The sequence below is a fragment of the Solanum stenotomum genome, chromosome 5 (genome assembly GCF_019186545.1).
Source record: "Solanum stenotomum isolate F172 chromosome 5, ASM1918654v1, whole genome shotgun sequence".
Lineage (NCBI taxonomy): Eukaryota > Viridiplantae > Streptophyta > Magnoliopsida > Solanales > Solanaceae > Solanum > Solanum stenotomum.
The window spans coordinates 9,140,535-9,165,295 of record NC_064286.1 but is presented as its reverse complement, the minus strand read 5'-3'; the positions used below and the strand labels follow the sequence as shown (position 1 = coordinate 9,165,295).

Here is a 24,761-nt window from a genome sequence, read left to right as displayed (position 1 = left end):
GGATATTCGTGTTTTTCTTTCTTCGATTATATGTATTTTTCGCTTTTAGTAGTTGGATTAAATAAAGTGTATTGTTTAAACAATTTATTTTGTTTTTCAACTAAATGCATTAGTTCATAACAGTGTGCCAATCTTATATTAAATATAAAATTATTCGTATACTAAATGTATAAATTGCGAAAAATAATTATTGTGTAAATGAATAAAATATTGATTCATTACCATGATAATGATTTAAACAAAATTAAGTGTCCCAAAATTTACTTTTGCAAACGTGTTTTGTATGTATCACATACACTGAAGACTATTAATGAAGCACACATTAAAACTCTTAAAACTGTATTTGATACAGTTAGAATTTTGATATATTTTACCTTAGCAGTGTTGAAGTTCAATTTAAAAGTTTGTTGTGTTATGTTTTTGTAGATTTACATGATGTATCATATACATTCGTATAATTTAAGTGGCTTACATAAATGTACTTGGTATATGTGAATAACATTCATGCATAATATACATTACGACTTATGTATCATATATATCATTTCGTAAGTAAACTATCAGATTACTTAAAGTCAAACAGTGATGATTGTGGGGCTTAACGTTATAAAGCAACAAATTTATCTAAAGCAATATAGTGAAAACACAATTTTAATAAATAACAAAATACTGTACTAAGTTTTTAGAGAAACACATAAAAAAAAGTGAATTTGTCTTCAAAACAAAACAACATGAAAAGTTGTTCATGCAATCCCTATTAAGTACTAATCTATGTTAACGAAATCTTGTTCGGTTGATGTTGTGAATTAACCCTTAGGCTTTGGTGGATCGTCATTCTCACTTATGTATCCACCCTTGAACTTGTCGCTGTCGTATCTCCACAATAATGTTGCATATCTATTGCGAAGATAATTTGCTAAATGGCCATCAATATCAGGTGGTATAACAAGTTGGTCACTCAAAAACTCTGCAAATGTAGCTACATATAACCCGCAGTCCCTACAACAAAATGTAGAATAAAAATTTGTAAAAAAAACTTACACATATGATTGTAGTCAATAATTTAAATACTTACATGCTATCCTCTTCTTGTTGCATGATGCCTTGAACGTATTCAATATTGAAAGGAATATGTGACTCCAAAAGTGTACCAGTTTGTTTGTCCTTATATGCATCAAGTTCTGGCCAGATTGTCCGCTCATTTTTTTCAAAGAAACCAATGTCAAGGAGGTAAGAAGGTAGCATCCTTGACAACTTTTTTATCTCCTCATAATGTACTTGTTTCCTTGTGCCTATAGAAGAGTTATACACGCATATCAACCTCCAATTCAATTCAACAACAGCTAACACCCAATGGAACTTTCCATCACAATTAACCAGAATGTAAACATCGTCCACAAGCTGCCATGGTAATGCAGCTGGTATTGAAAATCCTTTCATGACGTTGGTTATTGACCTCTGATGTACAGATATAGCTACAGCACGATCAATGTATTCTTGGGTACTAATATCATCATCAGCCACATTGTTATAATACCTTTCATGGGTATTGTTGATATGTGAACTGAACAAACAATTGACTGTTGTGTATCTGTATTGATTTATGTTGCGAAGTTTTGATTTTTTACGAAGATAGTAAGAAACAACATCCATGTGCTACACAAAACATTATAAACATAATTATACATTTAAAAAGAAAAACATGAAAATAAAATGTTAGATACTGAATTAATATGTATATAACACCTATTAAATGAATGTATCATATACATCAAGATAACTATATATGATACATTTCAATTTAATGTAGCAGAAACATGAAATTTACATATACATGTCATATTTACCTGATCAGTCCAGCAGTTTTTGGGTTGGGACATGGCATAGAACCAATTTTTATTGAACGGATATGCAACAACATAATCCATCATTTCAAAACCTAATGAAGAGGCTTTTGCTCTGTACTTATCCTCTGTTGGTTTCCTGTTTTATAAAGTGTAAAGAAAAGATGTTATTTAAAAGTGCAACAAGATTTGTAATTTCAAAATTGAAAAAATGTAGTAAAAAGTATAAAACTTACTTTTTGGCATGTGTTTTGAGAAGACCTGTAGTAACCCACTCAATAAACTCATCAATCAGATATGACGGGGCTTGATTTGTAATCTCACAACCTTCAAATGGAAAATCTGGACGGATTACATCCTCCGTGACCTCTTTTCCTTTTTCACTTGACCCAAATGAAGTCAAATAAGGAGATTTGCAGATTTTTGAAGGCATCCTGATACGTGCAAGAGGAGTATTTGTATTGCTTCGGACAACAATCTCTATGATTGGAATATCAGTGGGTAATTGACTGTCCGAAAGAAAAATTTGGCTATTGGTTAACTCCTGTGGATTTGCTGCACTAACTGGTTTAACAGGAATAGGCAATCTTCCTAGATTAGCAATAAGTGTATGCATGGCTTCTCGAGTTTCAGATGATATTGTACCAGATGTTGTATAATCCTATATGATTCAAATTGATAATTAAATAAGATTTGATAAACCATATGATATATAAATGATACATAAAGCATAAATTACCAATGTATCAAATGTAGCAGTATCTGACACAGACTGATTAGTGTTACGTTGAATTTTATATAAAGCATCTTCATTCATTGTTTCTTCGAAGAACTGTTGAGGTATTTGTGTTGTTGGATCATTCTGAATAACAACATATTGTACAATTTATGATACATTAAACAACATATGTATCATATAAAAAGGACTATTAATGTATCAAGACAGATTACATATAGTAGACAATCAATTTTATTTAGATACATTGATATGTATCTTGCAATGGAATGTATCATATACACACATAATTAAAAATGTAAAGTATCATACACACAAAAATTTGATGTATACAAATCACATAAATAAACTGCAATGTATCATAATCACACTTGTATGTATCTTGTAATGGAATGTATCATATACACATATAATTAAAAATGTAAAGTATCATAATCACACAAGTAAACTGCAATGTATTATAATGTCACATTTTGATGTATCACTACAAAGTTGATGTATACTAATAGTCAATTTATGATGACAATAGTACCTTCTTATGCTCAGTTGTTTCTGCAGTATGATGAACATTTGCATCTGATGATTGAAGTTCTGAAACTTCCTTCATTTCTTGATGATTCTTCAATGTATCTTCAGTCTGTATTTTTTTGAACAAGTTTTTTTCAAACAAAATATGTTACTGATAAATTGTTTAATTAGATATCCGCAATGAATAAAGTAAAAATAAACATGATCTTCAACATCAAAATCAGATACACCAATGTCTTGGTCATTAATGGCAAAATCCATCTGTATCGATGAGGTTGGTTGTTGATCAAAGTTGCAGGTACTTGTTTGATGTCCATCATTGACTTCTTTACCGGAAACTTCAACAATGCACAGCGTAGACTTGCCGCACAAATCCTTCATGAATTAATTTTTTAACAAAATGAGCTATGAAAGTTAAAACATAAAAACAAAACAGATATACAACACAATACCTTTGGTTGTTTGTCGTCCTCCCTATTCCTAGAATTCATCATCTAAGAGTGGCTTGCCTTTATCAAATTCACAAGATACTCAAATTTACTGTCAACCTATTCAAAAAAATTAACATTCAGTTTTATATTTATGAATAAGCAAAAAAATATAAATTAATATCATTACTTAGGTATTCCTTCATATGTTGTTTCAGTTCTTCAATATCGGGATATACATACTTATCTTTTTGGACTTGTGAAGAGACATGGGCAAAAGATACATTAGCAGGTGGGGTAGGTTCTTCATCCGGCATTGAGAATGACTGGTTTAATGGCAGCCTTAATTGCTCTGGCAATTCAGGTTTCGACACCTTTGTTTTAGGTGTATCAATTTTCTTTCTCCTTTTGGGTGGTGGTGGAGATAATGTACCAGACACACGTGATGATTTTCTCAATAAATGACAAGGAGGACTTGTTGAGAAATCCTTAAAGCCTGAAGTGTGTTAAATTAGGTCTTAGGCCTAACTCACACCCCAAAAGCTAGCTCAAAGGGAGGAGGATTGCCCAAGCCTTATAAGGAGTCCACCCATCTCATTAACCACCGATGTGGGACTTTTGTTATTCTTTAACACCCCACCTCACGCCCAGTGCTTAGCATCTGGTGCATGGGCAATTTTGATTTTGGGGGTCCCAACATCGGGTGAGACGGGCCCTGCTCTGAAAAATTTTGATTTTGGGGGTCCCAAGGATACAATTCATACGTACCATCTTCGACCATTAGAAATTTTTCAATCTTTATGGAGGTCTCACCAAGATGGCATAAGATGAAAGTATTGATGAAGTATAAGATTGCCATCTGAACGGCGTCCTGTGTGGTATCCCAATTACCCATTACAAAACGTTATATCAAGCGACTCTTGGTTATACCTGCAGTTGAATCAGGGAAATACCTTTGTAGTAACCGGCTCGGAGTGAATTTCGAATATGAAAAATCTGTCACATTTTCTTTGCATTTAAGGCCAGTTACAATGGCAAATTCCTTTATACCAAACTGCAATACAGTTCCGTTAGCATGTCGAACATGCAATACATCTTTGTTATCGTGTTGCAGCTCCAACAACAACAAGCACTTAGTAATCTGTCTCTGGAAATTACATTTTGAAATGTTCAAATATGGTCCAAAAATTATATTCTTGAACATTTCAACGCCTTCTTCATTTATGGACTTCTTGATTTCATTCACAAAATCAAAATTGAACGTTGCTCCAAATCTCAATGGATGTGCTGGTATTTTTTTGATAACATAATTTATGCCCTGTTTATATAGAAAAACAAAATATATAATTGTACTTGTCTAAGCTCAAACAAATGATGTAATTAAGAGAGAATGATACATTGAAGATAATTTGTAAATTCAGTAAATACGTTATAGTTTTATAATGACATCATATCAAACACGTCGTCAAATGCATAAGATACATGAGTAATTAACATCAGCCCAACCAACCAAATACTTGAATTATTTTCAGGAACAAACTGTAAAGGACACTAACAGTATATTGTACATGAATTCAATACATATATGTATCAGGCATTCATTGTTAAGGATGTATATGAATGTATCAGATACATCATATGCATCAACAAACAAAATCATGAACTGATACACCTTCAAACCTATACAACACATGATGCTTTTACTGAATTTGAAATTAAAATGATTGAAGATACATGAATGATAAAATTAGTGAATCTGTCTTCATTGTTAAATGACTCTTAATTCGATTTCACAAATCACATGCATCAATGTAAAGCTAAATTTACCGATTACAAATCGATATTGTTCTAACATACTATTAAAACATTGAATTGATAAGTAATGTATCTTCACTGTAATTGGGGGAAATAAGGGATTTTTGAAATTTTTGAAATAAGTAGGGATAAATGGATATTAAGATAAGTAAAGGAGTGTAGTTAAGTAATTTGTCCATAAAGTTTTGCTCATATGCTAATTAAAAAACATAAATATTCAAGACAAAACCTTAAAATCATAATTATAATGACTTGGACCATTAAGAACCTCTTCAAAACTAAAAATGAATACAAAGTTAAAATAGAACAAGAGATAAATAGCTCATAAAAAATCTTACAATTGTGCTTGCAACATCCATTAGTGGTTGACTTAAAGAAATAGTGTGTGTTTACACCCTTGCTTCTGAATCCTTTTTTTTTCTCGCGATCGTTTGGAAGAGTACATAAACAAACGAAGATAAATATAACAAAAAACCAAAAATCATTTATACAAAAATTAATAGAAGAATAAAGTAAAAATATTCTCAAATTATCGATCAAACATCTTTAACTACAGATTATTTTCATTTCACAAAGGAAAAGAGGAAATTAATTGAAAAGAAAAGAGAGCCTAACAAGATAAAAGAGAATTACAACTGAAAAATATCACATGACATGACTATAAAGTTGGATTAAAATCATATAAATAACGTTTATTTAGAAGTGTATGTCATTAACAAAAAAAAATGAAATTGATCATGTATCCTATACAAAATATTTAAAAGATTAAATTTTTTGTCATGGTTTCTCAAAAATGCCTCTTAAGTGATGGAATTAAGGAAGACAATTCGAGTAAAAAAATTACCATGATATATCCCAAAAGGTACAATCGTCCACAAAACTTAAAATTGATATATTTTTAAAAAGGTCCCTGGATTGTGGATTATATATAGAAGATACAATACGTGACTTATATAAAAGAAATCAAGTAAGAAATAGTTGTTATTAGTGAATGAACAAATGAGAATAATCCGAAGAAGCAATGTTGGTTGTTTGAGATTTTAAGAAAGAAAATATTGCATTTAACCAAGGTTGAACATTATATAAAATAAGAAAAAATGACCGGTCTTAAATTACTTTCTCTGCATCTAGAATATCTAAAGAATAATTATACTTTTGCATTGACATGACGTAATCAGTGACGACGTAACAAGAATTTTGTGAAGGGTGTTTCAACTTTGGATAAATAAACACTCTGTTTGTCCCAATTTGTGTAAAAGGAAGGAGTATGAGGGTCATTACACTTAGTTTTGATTTTTAATATGGTATATATTCTTCAAAAAATTTAAAATAAAATGTATATATTTAAAGACTACAAAGAAAATACTATAAGTCGATAAAATAACTAATGGTTCAAAATATAAAATTTTGAGAAAATTATGATTAGCAAATTATTTGTAACGACCGGGTTCCATCGTTATGGAAAAGACAACGGGGAAAAAAATTTGGGCCGAAAAACTTTTTCGTAGTATCTTGAAATTTCCCAATCTAGTCCAGATTTGAACGAAATCGAAGTCTTTGAGGTGTAGGGAAATCTGGTAGCAATCAGGTGATTTAATTATGATTTTGATTACATGAGTAGTTAGGTAAGTCGTTAAGGAATCCGTACGACTTTACGGAATTAAATTCGGGCGAGTAGAACTCCCGAAATTGATCTTAGCGTGAACGGTATTTTCTGAGTGTCGTTGGTTGAAGGCGTGTTGTGAAATGGGGGTTTTGGAATTCTTTAATTAGCTTACTATTTCGTGCAAGCCGCTTTGGCAGTGATTTCGATCGCCAGGGCAGGGCCACTGTGGCGAGCCAGACGCGACTTAAAGTCGTAAATAAACCCCAAAACGTCTTTATTCTGCAATTTTCGAATTTGAGAGCTAAGGAACGAACCCAGGTCTTTTCTTAACGGTTTTCCACCATTCTTAAGGCTAAAGGTAAGGTTTAAACTCCCTGAATTCGTTTTCGATCTGTAAAACGTAATCTAATGGGTAATTATCGATGGGGGAGAGTTTTGATCTGGAATTCATGGTGGAAACAACCCTATTTTGGGTACTTGGGATCATGGGTATGATCTAGGGTTTATAGGATTGTTAGTAATTCGGGTAATTAGTGATTGTTTATTGATTCCCGTATTTTATTGATTGTTTGTAAACCAAGAACAAGCGGAACAAATCCGAAAAGGGAAGAATCAAGTTTCTTAGTGTTTCAAGCTTGTTTCGAGGTAGGTGATGGTTGTGATTTCATGTTGTGTTATGTATTTTTGTTCTTGCTTCATTATGATACATGTATTTATGTGAATGTTGCATTATTGATCACAATAATTGAAATTGAGGATAGATGATTGATAAATGCCATGAATTATGACTTGATTGTATGATTAGGAATATACTTGTGATTGTGATTGTGGCTTGTTGAATAGATCGGGTGTTGCGTTCTGACACAGTAACTTGGATCGGTTGCCACGTTCCGGCATAAATATTGGATTGAGTACTACGTTTCGGTATGCTAACAGTTTGGGTTTGGGTTCCATGAGATGACCAATGATTTGATNTTAGGGATGGAATGGAAGAGTTTAATTGTTAATGGGAAACGTGTGTGATGGCTGAAAAAAAGGAATTAAATTTGTAAGGGAAAACGTGGGTATTGGCTGAAAAAAAGGTGGAAAATCTTTATGTATCTTACAGATTTTATTAATTGGGGGAAATAAGGGATTTTTGAATTTTTTGAAATAAGTAGGGATAAATGGATATTAAGGTAAGTAAAGGAGTGTAGTTAAGTAATTTGTCCATAAAGTTTTGCTCAGATGCTAATTAAAAAACATAAATATTCAAGACAAAACCTTAAAATCATAATTATAATGACTTGGACCATTAAGAACCTCTTCAAAACTAAAAATGAATACAAAGTTAAAATAGAACAAGAGATAAATAGCTCATAAAAAATCTTACAATTGTGCTTGCAACATCCATTAGTGGTTGACTTAAAGAAATAGTGTGTGTTTACACCCTTGCTTCTGAATCCTTTTTTTTTCTCGCGATCGTTTGGAAGAGTACATAAACAAACGAAGATAAATATAACAAAAAACCAAAAATCATTTATACAAAAATTAATAGAAGAATAAAGTAAAAATATTCTCAAATTATCGATCAAACATCTTTAACTACAGATTATTTTCATTTCACAAAGGAAAAGAGGAAATTAATTGAAAAGAAAAGAGAGCCTAACAAGATAAAAGAGAATTACAACTGAAAAATATCACATGACATGACTATAAAGTTGGATTAAAATCATATAAATAACGTTTATTTAGAAGTGTATGTCATTAACAAAAAAAAAAATGAAATTGATCATGTATCCTATACAAAATATTTAAAAGATTAAAAATTTTGTCATGGTTTCTCAAAAATGTCTCATGGAATTAAGGAAGACGATTCGAGTAAAAAAATTACCATGATATATCCCAAAAGGTAAAATCGTCCACAAAACTTAAAATTGATATATTTTAAAAAAGGTCCCTAGATTGTGGATTATATATAGAAGATACAATACGTGACTTATATAAAAGAAATCAAGTAAAAAATAGTTGTTATTAGTGAATGAACAAATGAGAATAATCCGAAGAAGCAATGTTGGTTGTTTGAGATTTTAAGAAAGAAAATATTGCATTTAACCAAGGTTGAACATTATATATTATATATGTTGACACCCAATTTTGGACCTCCACAATTTATATTAATCATCGAGTTTCTTAAATTTCGAACGACTTGAAATAATTAGTTATATAACATTCAAAATATTTTTTCAAGTTATTCTAAAGTAATTTTAGTCGCTTTTCATAATTTTTAAGTAATATATATGTTTTATATAATTTTGTATATAATTAGTATATATTTTATAAATATTTCGAAAATCATCTCAAAAATATTTTAATTTTGGTAAATATTTTATTAAATTAATTTAGTTTAAATTATGGTTTCGATTTTAAGTCATTTAAGTTTATTTGAGTTTATTATTTTAGCTCGTTGAAATTAAGAAGCTCGTTAGTTAATCATATTAATTCGTCTTATTTAAATTTTAGTCAAACTCATTAGTTAAACTCAATTTGCTCAAGTTTTTGACTTGAGTTGGTTAATTTTGCAATTCATTTGGCCAAATCCTAAATTACAAATTCAATCCATTCCCTACCAATTGTTTCAAACCCTTTCAGGCCATTTTTGGGCCTCAATTCTAGCAAAAAATCGGCCCAACTTTCCCCTTTTCCTTCAACCTTTCCAGTAGTCCACCCATTTCCTAACCCAAAATTAATTCCAACCATCCCAGCCCACTTCCAGCAGCAGTCCAGCGAATTCCCAGCCCATAACTCCTTAAACCCGGCCCAAATTCTTTTCCCCTTCACAATGGAAACCCAGGAACAGTAGTACGACATCCAAGCATTAGCAGCAGAGACCAAACAGAGTAAGACATCGTCTTCACGCTAACAAGAAAATGATAGAGCCATTAAATGCTCGACGACAGCAGCGACATATACACGAAAAGCAACCGGCAACGTCAATCCAAATAGACGGAAAGCGATTCACGGCGTCTATGTAAAGCACCTGTAATTTCGTCCTTGTAGCAGGCGGTAGGCACGTACTTCTTCCATTCCCTTTTCTGGAATGAGTAAAAACCTCAAGAAAAAAAGGTGTTTATCCGAATTGGTGCAAGAAATTTATGGAGTTTGAATTTCGAATTCCCACCGAATTCATCCGTTTTCCCCCTTTTTGGAACCCTAATTTCCCCCTATATAAGATCTTTTTTGTTAACTGTGCAGGGGGGAAATTTTGTTTTTGAAAGAGATTTTAGTTGAAAAAAAATAAAATTAGATTCAAGAAATGGGGAATTTCTTTGAACGAAATTTTGTGCTTAAGAAGTCTTAGACGTTTTTTTTCGAAGAAGCGGGCAATTTTTTGTTCAAAGCTAGCTCGAGGTGTTTGGTTCACTGTTTGGAGCTTCGAATTCGGGTGGTGGAAGAACTCGTGCTGCTCGTTGTTGTCCGGTCCGCTGCTCGCCACAAGGTAAATAACTCGCGACCCTTCTACTAGCTTCGAGTTCAATGTATTGGTTTTGGTGTTGTGCTCCTGGTCTATTTCGATGATTCTATATGATGTGTTCATATTAATTTTGAAAACGTTATTATGTGTCTCTCTTTCGAAAGGATTTAATGCCTGGTTGAATCTGTTTTTAATCTTCTTGAGTTTGCGGTTGTGGTCGTCTCAAGCTTATTTTGTTCATCAGTTGACCACCGTGATTCTGTTCTGCCTCTGTCTACTGAAGTAATTTTCTCATTTTTGACTACATATCCTGAAGTGTCAAAGAAGTTATCCCATTGTTCCTCTGGTGTGTCTTCAAGTATAGATTAGTAATTGTAGTTGACATCGCTATGATTCGATTTGTTTTGGAATCATCTCGTGGTATGAAACCGTTAGACTCGTTTAGTATTTGGCGATTATATGTTGCTAGGATTCATTCATTCATTTTGGTTGGTTGATTGTTTGGCCATGAATACGAAAAGGTCCTCTTGTTAGCGATGAGTGCGGCTTCATACTACTGTTTTGCTAGTCATCTTAGTCCAAGTTTTGTTCAATGTTTCCTCAATTTAAAAGGGTCTAGTCCTTGCTTGTTTGATAGAATATTAGTCCACCATGAGATAGAATATTGTTTTTTTTTTTTGTGCACAAAATTGTGTTGCCAGTGATTTGATTAAATAGCCCTCTTCTGTCTCCATTTTAAATAATTCATTATAGTTGAATTAATTGTTTAAAATTTTGATTGTCATTAGCGTTCTACTCGTTGTATTTTGAATTGTTTAAATGTTGTACAAGTAAGCTTCAAGGCACGGTTCATGGGCGAATAAATTATCTTAAATATAATTAATGTTGTTCTCTTCTACTTACCACGAACTGTTTGCTATATTATTCAATTCCATTTATTTTGTTTTGCTTAGTTAGAAATATATCTAGTTAGGGTCCCTTGAATGCATTACCGTTTTTATTTCTAAATTAGTGAATCCTAGTATAGCTGGGAATTACAGATTGAGATGCTATTTTTTGTATGTACTAATCCTTATGTTTTCTTTATTTTGTCGCATGTGATACCATCCGAGTCTTCTTGGACTCCTATTTTCTTCCTCGCATTTCAAGAGAGCCGTAAAGGCCCAAGTCCCTTCCTTTCGAGTCAGCCGACAATAAATTGAAATATAGGTTCTCGGAGTGTAAATAAGGGCTGGAAAACAAGTTTTCATGTTCTGGAAAATTGGCAAAGAGTTGATTTATTTGGTGTATACAGTGATATACGGTAAAAACGCAGTGATATACAGGTGGAAAACCAAAGTTGCGGGCTGGAATATGCAAAATACAGGTGTGCAGGTCAACAACTAATATTTTAGAAAAAAAAGGGCAAAATACGGCCTGTATACGGTGGTATACATAAAGTGTATACACAGATTTCTTGAAAGCAAATGGGGCCAAAGGCCCAAGAAAATTTCAACAGGTCCAAGATTTGGGGGGTTTGGGCCAAAGGCCCCAAATTTGATATTCTCTTCCTTGCTCTTATGTATTTTATTTATATTTGACTAACGCTTTCATTTCTTATGGTTAGATTTACTTAAACCCCAAAGTTAGTCATTTCTCTTTTATATTTTTAAAAATAAATATTCATTCATATAATTTGTTTACTTAGCTTTTATTTAATTTTGGTCTTGTTATCTCCTTAGGTCATTTCCTTTAGAAAAATTCCCCTTTAGTTCATCCCCCCTTAAGATAATAATAATAAAAATAATAATAAATAAAAAATAAAAAATAGTCATAAATGAGTTCTTTTACTTATTTAAAATCTCAAAAAAATTAGTTAAAATAAATGAGTTCTTTTACTTATTTATAATTTCGAAAAAAATAAATAAAATTTTATTAGTTAAAATAAATGAGTCCTTTTTACCTTGTTAAAATTTCAAAAAGTTGGTTTAAATAGATGTGTTTTTTTTTTTACTTGGTTAGAATCTCAATAAAATTAGTTAAAATAAATTGAGTTCTTTTATTTAGTTAAAATTTTAAAATTAGTCAAAGTCGTTAGGAGTTCTTTTACTTAGTTGAAATTTCAAAGTTAGTCAAAATCACTTTTAGTCAAATCGCCGGTCAACCGCAAGTTAGCGGGCATTCGAGGGCCTAACACCTTCTCGGAATGTACATTTGAACTCGAACCCTTTTTCAATTGATTTTATCTGTTTAAGTCTTTTGAAAAATCTTGTATTTTTTCTTGATTTTTTACTAAAAATTAAGTGGAGACTCTATCCTTTTGGAAACCCGATTTTCTTAAACTATAAGTTTAATCAGTTTTTTTTGAAATCTCAGTCATTTTCCTTCATTTGTACTTTTAAATAAAACAGAAATGGCGACTTCCGCTGGGGATTTAATTAAGTTCTAACCATAAGATTTGACTTGTTTGACTAATTGTATTAATTACTAAATTGTTCACCTGCTCTCAACGTGTTTAATTTGTTATAACTGTCATTGCATTCATGACATCTTCCTATTGTATGTATAGTATATTAAGGACGGTTTCTGAATAATCGCAGCCGGACTTCTTATACTCAACCCTTTTTCGGAAGGATCGGCGATTTATTGGTACGTCATGCGTCCAATGGTTGTCGTGAATTCCAGCCTAAGTTGTCCACTTGGGTTCCCGGTTTTTCAAAGCCACTCTTAGTCAACTAGTGTAGAGCGAAACCAAATCCCAATTTTTAGCGCATTTTGGACTAAGTCGACCCAACACCTAAGGTGTGTTGGGCCCATTAGAAGCCCACCTTGTGTCTATTTGTCCCATTTGCCAATAAGAAGACAATCATACTTATGTGTTTTAATTGAAGGATGTATATGTCATCTTTAAACAAATCAATTATCAAGTGGGGGTGGGGGTAAACTTACCTTTATTTGTTTTTATTATAGGATGAATCCGACGTTTGAGCCATTGAGAACTCGAATGGTAACTATATTTGATCCTTACCTCCAAGTTTGGTGGAAATTCATAAACAAGGAAGATAAAAAGAAAGTGCAAAGACACATAGGCCATCTCCCGTCATTAATGGAAATGGTGGCTTTCCCCGACTTGATTGGAACGATGGTGAAATTTTGGGACAGCAACAACATGGTATTTCAGTTTGGGGAAGTAGAATTGACTCCGACTATAGATGAAGTCCTTGCCAGTTACGAGAGTGTCGGCATGTGCAACAAGAGGAAACACCAACCCGATACTGATCTTCTATTTCCAAAAGTATGGGATTTTGCCGAAATCAAAGAGAAATTGTCACTCGTCAAAGCTGAATGGATGGACAGGCTGCCCGGGTCAAATATTCCACTTCGAAAGTTGTATTATCGATTTGGACGCGCAAGAGCTTACGAGAAGTTTAAAGATGAGTTCATGTCGGAAGAAAAATGGAAGGAAACACGCCCCCTCGCTTTTGCGATATGTCTACTTGTGACAATGGTATTTCCCCAAGGACCGAACTACACCATCCATCCAAGTGTAGTAATGGTTACTCATGCTATTTTTAACGGAGTAGACTATGGGCATGTAAGAAAGTACTACAATTTGGCCCCTATGATCCTTGCTGACATTTATAGGGCGTTGGATAGGTGTAAAAATGGCACACGTTTCTTTCAAGGGTGCAACCTGATACTTCAATGGTGGATGATGAGACACTTGATCAAAGCTCATGATCCAACAGAACCAGATCCCTTGGAAAGACCGAACAGGCTCGAAAGTCACGATTGGTGGGTACAACGTAATCATTTCAATAGGACTGGAGGCCAAGAGTTTTGGTACCCGAGACTTCAGGGTTTGAGAGAGGAAAATGTGCAGTGGTCCATCCAATGTTTGGTAGTAACAAAACAAATTGTGATCCGAAGTGGAAAGACCCCCTACTTGATATTTGCTGGGTTGAGAGGAACTCGGCCATATGCTCCTTCTCGAGTACTTAGACAGCTAGGAGGGAAACAAGAGCTTCCTCAGATAGAAGACATGACAAGATTTGTGACGGATCATGAAAATGGCGAAGTCGCTTTTACTAAAAAGATGCTTCAATTATGGAAGACTCAAAGGGTATTAGGCGAGCCGGTGCCAAATAGGTTTTGTCCGAAATGTTCTAAGGATTACAAAGAATGGTTAAAGAAGAGTCTCGCCGGAACTATCGAACCCGGTCCAAACGTTCCCCACATTATTGCAGATGTTGGAGCCAAGCACTAAATCCGACTTCATCAACTCCAAGAGAAGTTTGATAGGAATGAGTTAGAGCATCAATGTCAGCACTCAGAAGACGCCAAAGTCATAGCTCAGTTGAAGCAAGAGTTACAAAAAATCCAGGCAATGTATGTCAGGATTAGATGATAGCATGGAGCAGCAGATTCAGTCGGTCGAGAGGTTCAGACATCAAGAAGGGGCTCGGTTGGCAAGAGATCACCTATGGGCGAACAGATATGCTATGTGGGAAGAGGTCAGCATAGCCAAGAGGAGCAGACTTGGTGAAAGATCAGGATGAGCTTAGAGTTTGTTATCATCCCCTGCGTGGGACTGCTTTATTTGTACTTTGTCTTGTAATTTATTTTTCGAACTCTTTTCCCCAATTTTATGTTTGTCAAACAGTTTTGAATGTTATTAATGAAATACTTTGGGGATAATGAATTGGCTTAAAAAGACATATTCATCCTTCAATTCACTAGGCCTACCCTTGGCACAAAAGGGTCACATGCATGTTAGGACGCGATATTTGGCTGTTTACTTGTGTGCTTTAACTGTTTATGTGATACGTTGCTTTGAATGAGGACATTTCTAGCCCACTCCTTTTCAAAAAATTTCCAAAAATCTCTACAATAGCAAATACAAGTCACTATCAAAATGTCCGACCAAAATTCCATGAGTCTTGAGTTCCTCAGCCAGAAATAAAATCCTACCACCCAAATCCTAAAATATTACTCTATCATCTCAGGAAAGGTGAAATTGCCGCTAAGATGGAAAAAGGCAAGGGTATCGACATAGAGCTAACCGAGGAGGATTTGAGGATGGAATTGCAGCGGCTCAGGCGAGGATTCATTTTGGTTGGTTGATTGTTTGGCCATGAATACGAAAGGGTCCTCTTGTTAGCGATGAGTGCGGCTTCATACTACTATTTTGCTCGTCATCTTAGTCCAAGCTTTGTTCAATGTTTCCTCAATTTAAAAGGGTCTAGTCCTTGCTTGTTTGATAGAATATTAGTCCACCATGAGATAGAATATTGTTTTTTTTTGTGCACAAAATTGTGTCGCCAGCGATTTGATTAAATAGCCCTCTTCTGTCTCCATTTTAAATAATTCATTATAGTTGAATTAATTGTTTAAAATTTTGATTGTCATTAGCGTTCTACTCGTTGTATTTTGAATTGTTTAAATGTTGTACAAGTAAGCTTCAAGGCACGGTTCATGGGCGAATAAATTATCTTAAATATAATTAATGTTGTTCTCTTCTACTTACCACGAACTGTTTGCTACATTATTCAATTCCATTTATTTTGTTTTGCTTAGTTAGAAATATATCTAGTTAGGGTCCCTTGAATGCATTACCGTTTTTATTTCTAAATTAGTGAATCCTAGTATAGCTGGAATTACAGATTGAGATGGTATTTTTTGTAAGTACTAATCCTTATGTTTTCTTTATTTTGTCGCATGTGATACCATCCGAGTCTTCTTGGACTCCTATTTTCTTCCTCGCATTTCAATAGAGCCGTAAAGGCTCAAGTCCCTTCCTTTCGAGTCAGCCGACAATAAATTGAAATACAGGTTCTCGGAGTGTAAATAGGGGCTGGAAAACAAGTTTTCATGTTCTGGAAAATTGGCAGAGAGTTGATACATTTGCTGTATACAGTGATATACGGTAAAAACGCAATGATATACATGTGGAAAACCAAAGCTGCGGGCTGGAATATGCGAAATACAGGTGTACAGGTCAACAACTAGTATTTTAGAAAAAAAAGGGCAGAATACGGACCCGAAGCCGTATACGGTGGTATACATAAAGTGTATACACAGATTTCTTGAAAGCAAATGGGCCAAAGGCCCAAGAAAATTTCAGCAGGTCCAATATTCTCTTCCTTGCTCTTATGTATTTTATTTATATTTGACTAACGCTTTCATTTCTTATGGTTAAATTTAATTAAACCCCAAAGTTAGTCATTTCTCTTTTATATTTTTAAAAATAAATATTCATTCATATAATTTGTTTACTTAGCTTTTATTTAATTTTGGTCTTGTTATCTCCTTAGGTCATTTCCCTTAGAAAAATTCCCCTTTAGTTCATCCCCCCTTAAGATAATAATAATAAAAATAATAATAAATAAAAAATAAAAAATAGTCATAAATGAGTTCTTTTACTTATTTAAAATCTCAAAAAAATTAGTTAAAATAAATGAGTTCTTTTATTTATTTATAATTTCGAAAAAATAAAATAAAATTTTATTAGTTAAAATAAATGAGTCCTTTTTACCTAGTTAAAATTTCAAAAAGTTGGTTTAAATAGATGAGTTTTTTTTTTTACTTGGTTAGAATCTCAATAAAATTAATTAAAATAAATTGAGTTCTTTTATTTAGTTAAAATTTTAAAATTAGTCAAAGTTGTTAGGAGTTCTTTTACTTAGTTGAAATTTCAAAGATAGTCAAAATCACTTTTAGTCAAATCGCCGGTCAATCGCAAGTTAGCGGGCATTCCGAGGGCCTAACACCTTCTCGGAATGTACATTTGAACTCGAACCCTTTTTCAATTGATCTTATCTGTTTAAGTCTTTTGAAAAATCTTGTATTTTTTCTTGATTTTTTACTAAAAATTAAGTGGAGACTCTGTCTTTTTGGAAACTCGATTTTCTTAAACCATAAGTTTAATCGGTTTTTTCGAAATCTCAGTCATTTTCCTTCATCTATACTTTTAAATAAAACAATATAAAATAAGAAAAAATGACCGGTCTTAAATTACTTTCTCTGCATCTAGAATATCTAAAGAATAATTATACTTTTGCATTGACATGACGTAATCAGCGACGACGTAACAAGAATTTTGTGAAGAGTGTTTCAACTTTGGGTAAATAAACACTCTGTTTGTCCCAAATTGTGTAAAAGGAAGGAGTATGAGGGTCATTACACTTAGTTTTGATTTTTAATATGGTATATATTCTTCAAAAAAATTAAAATAAAATGTATATATTTAAAGACTACAAATAAAATACTAATAAGTCGATAAAATAACTAATGGTTCAAAATATAAAATTTTGAGAAAATTATGATTAGCAAATTATTTGTAACGATCGGTTTCCATCGTTATGGAAAAGCCAACGGGGAAAAACATTGGGGCCGAAAAACTTTTTTGTAGTATCTTGAAATTTCCATTCTAGTCCAGATTTGAACGAAATCGAAGTCTTTGAGGTGTAGGGAAATCTAGTAGCAATCAGGTGATTTAATTATGATTTTGATTACATGAGTAGTTAGGTAAGTCGTTAAGGAATCCGTACGACTTTACGGAATTAAATTCGGGCGAGTAGAACTCCCGAAATTGATCTTAGCGTGAACGATATTTTCTGAGTGTCGTTGGTTAAAGGCGTGTTGTGAAATGGGGGTTTTGGAATTCTTTAATTAGCTTACTATTTCGTGCAAGCCGCTTTGGCAGTGATTTCGATCGCCAGGGCAGGGCCACTGTGGCGAGCCAGACGCGACTTAAAGTCGTAAATAAACCCCAAAACGTCTTTATTATGTAATTTTCGAATTTGAAAACTAAGGAACGAACCCAGGTCTTTTCTTAACAGTTTTCCACCACTCTTAAGGCTAAAGGTAAGGTTTTAACTCCCTGAATCCGTTTTTCGATCTGTAGAATGTAATATAATGGGTAATTATCGATGGGGGAGAGTTTTGATCTGGAATTCATGGTGGAAACAACCCTATTTTGGGTACTTGAGATCATGGGTATGATCTAGGGTTTATAGGATTGTTAGTAATTCGGGTAATTAGTGATTGTTTATTGATTTCCGTATTTTATTGATTGTTTGTAAACCAAGAACAAGCGGAACAAATCCGGAAAGGGAAGAATCAAGTTTCTTAGTGTTTCAAGTTTGTTTCGAGGTAGGTGATGGTTGTGATTTCATGTTATGTGATGTATTTTTGTTCTTGCTTCATTATGATACATGTATTTATGTGAATGTTGCATTATTGATCACAATAATTGAAATTAAGGATAGATGATTGATAAATGCCATGAATTATGACTTGATTGTATGATTGGGAATATACTTGTGATTGTGATTGTGGCTTGTTGAATGGATCGGGTGTTGCGTTCTGACACACTAACTTGGATCGAATGCCACGTTCTGGCATAAATATGGGATTGGTTTCAACGTTCCAGCATAAATATTGGATCGAGTACCACGCTTTGGTATGCTAACAGTTTGGGTTTGGATTTCATGAGAAGACCAATGATTTGATATAATTGTGTATCTTGAGAAATGTGAAATTGTTCGTTGTTCGTAAATGATGATGATATTGTATATGTTCGATATATGCATGTAATTATATTGTTGTATTGACTTATATATGTTACACTTAGTAGGATAGTCGTGAGATCCTACCAGTACACTGTGGTTGTGTACTGATACTACACTTGCTCTTTCTTTGTTGAGTACATGGCATCTTCAGGCGGCTATCGACAGACCTCACTTAGAAGATCAGTGATTGCCGATTGAATTCAAGGGTGAGCCAGTTCTTCTAGGCTGCAATGAGTTCTCCTTTCGTCTATGTCCACATTTCGGACTTAGACTTTCTAGTTAGTGGATTTTTTCATTAGTTTGGGGTTGTGACCCTTCTTGTTTAGACTTGTTGAACTTTAGATGTTTTGGTTGGTTTGACTTGGTTTGGTGTTGAAAAAACAAACCCGACTATATTTGGGTTGGTTTGGTTTTAACTAAAAAAAACCAACCCGAGACCAAACCAACCCGACATTATATATATAATTTTAAAATTTTATTTTATACATAAAAATATTTACTTTGATATAATTTTTAGAATTAATTACAAAAATCCCACCTTTTAGTTTACTTATTACCATATCCCTTATAAGTTTTACAAATCTCCAAAATCCCTCATTTTCACGCATCAGATTAGTGTATCTCACGCATTAGATTAATGTATCAGCGCATCAGATTAGTGTATCTCGTGCATCAAATTAGTGTATCTCGCGCATCTACTTAATTATATTTTAAAAAAATAAAATTAAATTCTATGACTGAAAACTGAAAACTAACATTTTGTTAATTTTTGCAGATGAATGAAGAAACAAATAAATGGCCTTATGATTTTCCTGCATCAATAGATTATCTTCATGCAAATCAACGTGGCTCAGTTAGTGGCCAATTAATGGTTCATGACTGGTAATTATTTTCTTAAATTCTTATTATTCTATAATTAGTGATTGATTTAACTAAAATCGAATTTAACGTGTATACATTAACAACATAAAAAACGAAAAAGAGTAAGAAATAGCCTTAACTTACTGGATGTGACTTATATTTGTCATTCGTTAGTCTGACGTCTAGCTCATAGAATCCTCCATCATTATCTTTAGTCTCAAATTTACCTATAAATAATTTAAAAGTTCCAAATATGCCCTTTTGTACTAACCGTGGGTATATTTGGACTTGCGTGCTTCAAATTATCGCATTTGTACGTATGTTTTTTTTATATTATCAGTGTATATAAGTTAATTAGATTATTTATAACTTAATAAATGTCTTTTTAGGTACATAAATGTTGATGCTTTGCCTGCATTATATGCATTTATTGGACTTGCTGAACCTGGACTTGTTGGATCTTGGCAAAGTGAAACCAAGGTAATGTACTTTTTTTTGTCTATATTTTTATTTTATTATATATTATATATGGTTACATTTAAAAATTCATAATTAAATATGTTATTTATGTATTATTGATAGGGTTATCAATTTTGGACTCAAACTGATGATTCTGATAATTTCAAGATAAATAATGTTAGACCTGGAATTTATGGAGTATATTCTTGGGTCCCTAGAGTTATGAGAGATTACAAATTCACTTCTTAAATAACCGTTACGCAAGATATATTTTTTATTTCATTTTATATATGACAATATTTCTTAATCGATCGAAAAGAAAAAAGTGTCATATAATGTAGAGTTAATAAAACACTATAGTATAATAAAATTTCTAACTTATATAAATTTATTTTTTGCAAGAAAGGACACAAACTTAGGTCAAATTATATTTGAAGCTCCAAGAAATGGTCCAACATTATAGGAAATTGGATTTCCAGATAGAACTGCTAATGAATTTTTTATACCTGATCCATTGCCTGGTCTTCAAAATTATTTGTACACTAACACTACCATACATAAGTAAGTACTGCGGGGTCGATCAATCACTATATTTGCATTACGTAGACAGTTTATATCTATGACCCTTCCTCAAACCTTACGTGAACGTGAGATGTTTTATGCACACTAGACTGTGTTTTTTTTCTAATTTGATTATCATGATATGTTGCTAATTACAGGTTTAGACAATATGGTTTATGGGATCGTTACACTGATTTATATCCTAATGGAGATTTAGTGTACAAAATTGGTGTTAGTGATTTTCGAAAAGATTGGTTTTTTGCCCATGTAAACAGGTAACTATTAATTTTTAAAAAAAATTATTTATTTGTATATTTTTTTAATAATTTATAATAATTTCATGTTTTTTTATTTTTTTTTTATTTTTTTTAATATTAATTGCAGGAGGAATAATGATAGGAGTGTATCAGCAACAACATGGCAAATTGTATTTGATGTTAAACTTGTGGATTCTAGTGGCACTTATCATCTTCATATAGCTTTGGCTTCTGCATCTTATGCTCATTTACTAGTATGGAATCTTCATCTCCACTCTCAATACTCAACATATTTTAGTTTATAAAATTCATGAAGAAAAAACTAATTAAAAAATTAAAGAAAATCAAATATCGATCGTGTTTAAGTTTCATGTACTGAATCAATAACTAACTAGCGACTAAAAGTTTATAGTACGTCTAATCACTAGTCAGTTATTGATTAATTCTGATTTTGATTCATATGATATATGACTCAACACATTTAACTTTTAATTAGTTAAAATGTTTGTTATAATTGGTTTATTTTTATGTAGGAAGTATATTGTATTTGGACTACTTTTACATGTATATATTACCATCATAAATGGTATAAAAGTTAATAATTCTGAAAATTTGTGAATACTCTCAAGTAAGGGAATGGTCAAAAATGCACATTTCAAGTAATTAATCATGTATTACCAAAATTATAATTCAAATTTACTAACAATAGAAGGAACAAAAAATGTTATTTACCCTTACATATAGCTTTATGTTACACGTATTGAATAATAATATACATGACAAAAATCTTATTTTAATTTTCGTTCTAACTTTTTTGTTGAATTTTCATTTTTATAGGTGTGGATAAATACTCCATCAAAACCAAGACCATGGTTTGATAGTTCACCAATTGGGATGAGTAATGCAATAGCAAGACATGGAATTCATGGATTATATATGGCTTTCGATATTGAATTTTCAGGGACACAACTTTATATTGGTGAAAATATAATATATTTGAAGCAAGCATCAGTTTATGGCCCTTTTACTGGACTCATGTACGATTATATTCGTCTCGAAGGACCTTCAACAAACTAGAAAAAAAAAGGATTATATTTAATTTTGTAGGTAGTCATATTTTATTTTATTTTATAGTTTTCATAGTCAATTTTTTTTAATAGAATGAATATTGTTCTTGAGAATAATGTTTTTATTATCATACTCTAATAAAAGTTTCTTTCTTCATATTGGTATTTTGTTTTCGTTTGTTTGTTTGTTTGTCTGTCTTACATTTAATTTATTATCTCTATGAACTAGAAGACTACAAAGAAATATAATACATTGTATTTTTTTTACCTATTTAAATATCACTAAATTTGTACTAAAAACAAATCTTGCTGTTAGGTTGATCAAATATTTATTCTTAGTTGATAATAAATGTGTGCAGATCAATTCAATATTAAGGTATGTTTTAATATAAAAAAGATAATAGCTTAGATAGATAAATGAAATATCAAATAGTTATAAATTATAATTGTTTAAATACATTTTTAACTATTAACTCTAGATTTTACTATCTTTACCCTTGAGCCACCCTTGAATCGTCACATGTATATTTTATGTGAGGCTTTTTTTAAAAAAAACATTTTTTTTCTATTTAAAGAATGACATTACCTAGTGATTGATGTTCTTTTTATTGTTTAATGTGATTATTTTAAGCAATATTGTTATTCTATAATATTTGACAAAATTGATTCTGTCGAATGACGTGTGGAATTACGAGAAAAGAATATCAAATAATATAATTAATGAATTTATTGGATGTGTTTCTTGTTAATAAATTTAATACAACAAAAATCTGAATCAATCAGATCAATTAATTTTATATGTATTATATATTTAATAAGATATTATTTTTGATTGGTAGGGTCTATGATCCATTTGTTGTCATTTGTCAACCATCCTAATAACAGTTGTATGGAAAATAACTCACTCACTATAAATAATGCTTTCCAACTCATCACGGAGGTCCTCATATAGTTTTTTCAAAAAAAAAATTCCGGATGTCCAAAAGACGCTAGATTCATGGGCTAATACACTAAAAAAACCAAGAAAGTCTGCTAATTCCTAAAAGTTGGCTCATAAATGCGAAAATATGCGTGAAATAAACGGCGGGACTACACGTAATGCTTCTCCAACTCATTACGAAGGTCTTCATATAGTTTTTACAGAAAAAAGAATCGGGTGACTTAAAGGCATCAAATCCATGGGCTAATACACACGAAAAACCAAGAAAGTCGGGTAATTTCTAAAAGTTGGCTCGTAAATGTGAAAATATGCGTGAAAAAAACAGCGGAACTATACGTAACGCTTCCCCAACTCATTACTGAGGTCCTCATATAGTTTTTTCAAATAATTTTTTTGGGTACCCAAAAACATCAGATCCACGAGCTAATTATACACACGAAAAACCAAATACGGTCTTTATATAAAGTTAAGTTTCAAACATAAATATATAGTCTGATTCTGAAAACAAAATTACTAGAATGCTAAGAGGTATCCATAAACCAATTGATTGGGATTTATCATTTACCAAATCAAACCAATTACATTTGTTTTATTTATTCATAAATCAAACCAATTCTATAAAATCGAGTTTTTCCTCTATTTTTTCAAAGCTTTTATGATTCCATACAATCATATTAAAACATTTAATTGAAACCAATTTCTACTAAGAATGTCACTACTACACATAGTTTAAAATAATATAAAGACTAATTTTAAAAAAAATTAAAATTAGCGGCTAGACCTTGGTCACGTACTACTGAACCATTTTCCTAGAAACATCATATAATATAAGATATAATATTATATCTTATATTAATTCATAAAAGGCAAATGTACAGAGAAGCCATGACGATAACATTTGTTTTATACCTCATCGACTACGTCACTAGCCATCAATTCAAATGCCTATTTATTCAAATGAAAAATCAATACATTGGACTATAACTTTACTCAAATTAATTGTTCTAATAATAATATCTCCAAAAATAAACAAAAATCAAGAAAATGGAAAACTCACATGAAAATGTTGAGGCATTTGGATGGGCAGCTAGAGATACTTCTGGGGTACTTTCTCCTTTCAACTTCTCAAGAAGGTACCATCTTTTCAGATTTACGTTATATAAACTTGACAGTATATATAGATAGTGTATATTTTATATGAATTAGATCTACACAACATATCTACACCGATAGTGTATATATTGTGTCTATTAATTTCGAACATATTGATAAACTAGTTGACCGAACAGTATACATCTGTAACTTTTCTTGTTGAATGGTGAAGGGTGACTGGAGATAAAGATGTGCAATTCAAAGTTATGTATTGTGGAATTTGTCATTCTGATCTTCATCAACTCAAGAATGAATGGAGCAATAGTATATATCCATTGGTACCAGGGTAAGTTTCATTTTGATCCATATATTTTACTATGTACTTTTATTATAACTCTATCGTAGACAAAAATCGTTATATCTAATTTAATTTAAGTAGAAAATGGTAGATAAGCGGACTTATTATTCACCAAGTTACAAAAAGAGTATTCTTATAATTGCATTATATGTAGATACAGAGGAAGAGCCGACTTGTGAGATTATACTGAATATGTTGTTGTA

General features: G+C 32.0%; 2 protein-coding genes and 1 pseudogene across 2 annotated transcripts; 2 read left to right on the top strand and 1 right to left on the bottom strand.

Moving 5' to 3' along the window:
* Positions 1–806: 806 nt before the first annotated feature.
* On the bottom strand, positions 807–2,357 carry LOC125864459 (uncharacterized). The gene is made up of 4 exons (XM_049544473.1): positions 2,081–2,357; positions 1,848–1,983; positions 1,076–1,656; positions 807–999 (listed from the first exon to the last, which is right to left on the bottom strand). Exons 1-4 carry the CDS (start codon positions 2,275–2,277, stop codon positions 807–809), a joined length of 1,107 nt encoding a protein of 368 aa, XP_049400430.1. The 5' UTR covers positions 2,278–2,357.
* Positions 2,358–14,802: 12,445 nt separating this feature from the next.
* LOC125863657 (uncharacterized) lies at positions 14,803–22,178 on the top strand. The gene is made up of 7 exons (XM_049543700.1): positions 14,803–14,904; positions 19,739–19,845; positions 20,214–20,304; positions 20,747–20,844; positions 21,003–21,119; positions 21,229–21,355; positions 21,939–22,178. Exons 1-7 carry the CDS (start codon positions 14,803–14,805, stop codon positions 22,176–22,178), a joined length of 882 nt encoding a protein of 293 aa, XP_049399657.1.
* A 1,916-nt stretch (positions 22,179–24,094) lies between these two features.
* The window catches only part of LOC125864457 (8-hydroxygeraniol dehydrogenase-like), a 6,627-nt pseudogene continuing 5,960 nt past the window's right edge, over positions 24,095–24,761 (top strand).

Coding starts and splice junctions, on each gene's coding strand:
- LOC125864459 (XM_049544473.1), bottom strand. CDS start 2,277: ATGCCTTCAAAAATCTGCAAATCTCCTTATTTGACTTCATTTGGGTCA. Junction 1,657..1,847: donor AAAACTGCTGGACTGATCAG/GTAAATATGACA, acceptor TGTTTTGTGTAG/CACATGGATGTTGTTTCTTA. Junction 1,000..1,075: donor CAACAAGAAGAGGATAGCAT/GTAAGTATTTAA, acceptor ATTTTGTTGTAG/GGACTGCGGGTTATATGTAG.
- LOC125863657 (XM_049543700.1), top strand. CDS start 14,803: ATGGAGCAGCAGATTCAGTCGGTCGAGAGGTTCAGACATCAAGAAGGG. Junction 20,845..21,002: donor ACTAACACTACCATACATAA/GTAAGTACTGCG, acceptor TGCTAATTACAG/GTTTAGACAATATGGTTTAT. Junction 21,356..21,938: donor CATCTTATGCTCATTTACTA/GTATGGAATCTT, acceptor TCATTTTTATAG/GTGTGGATAAATACTCCATC.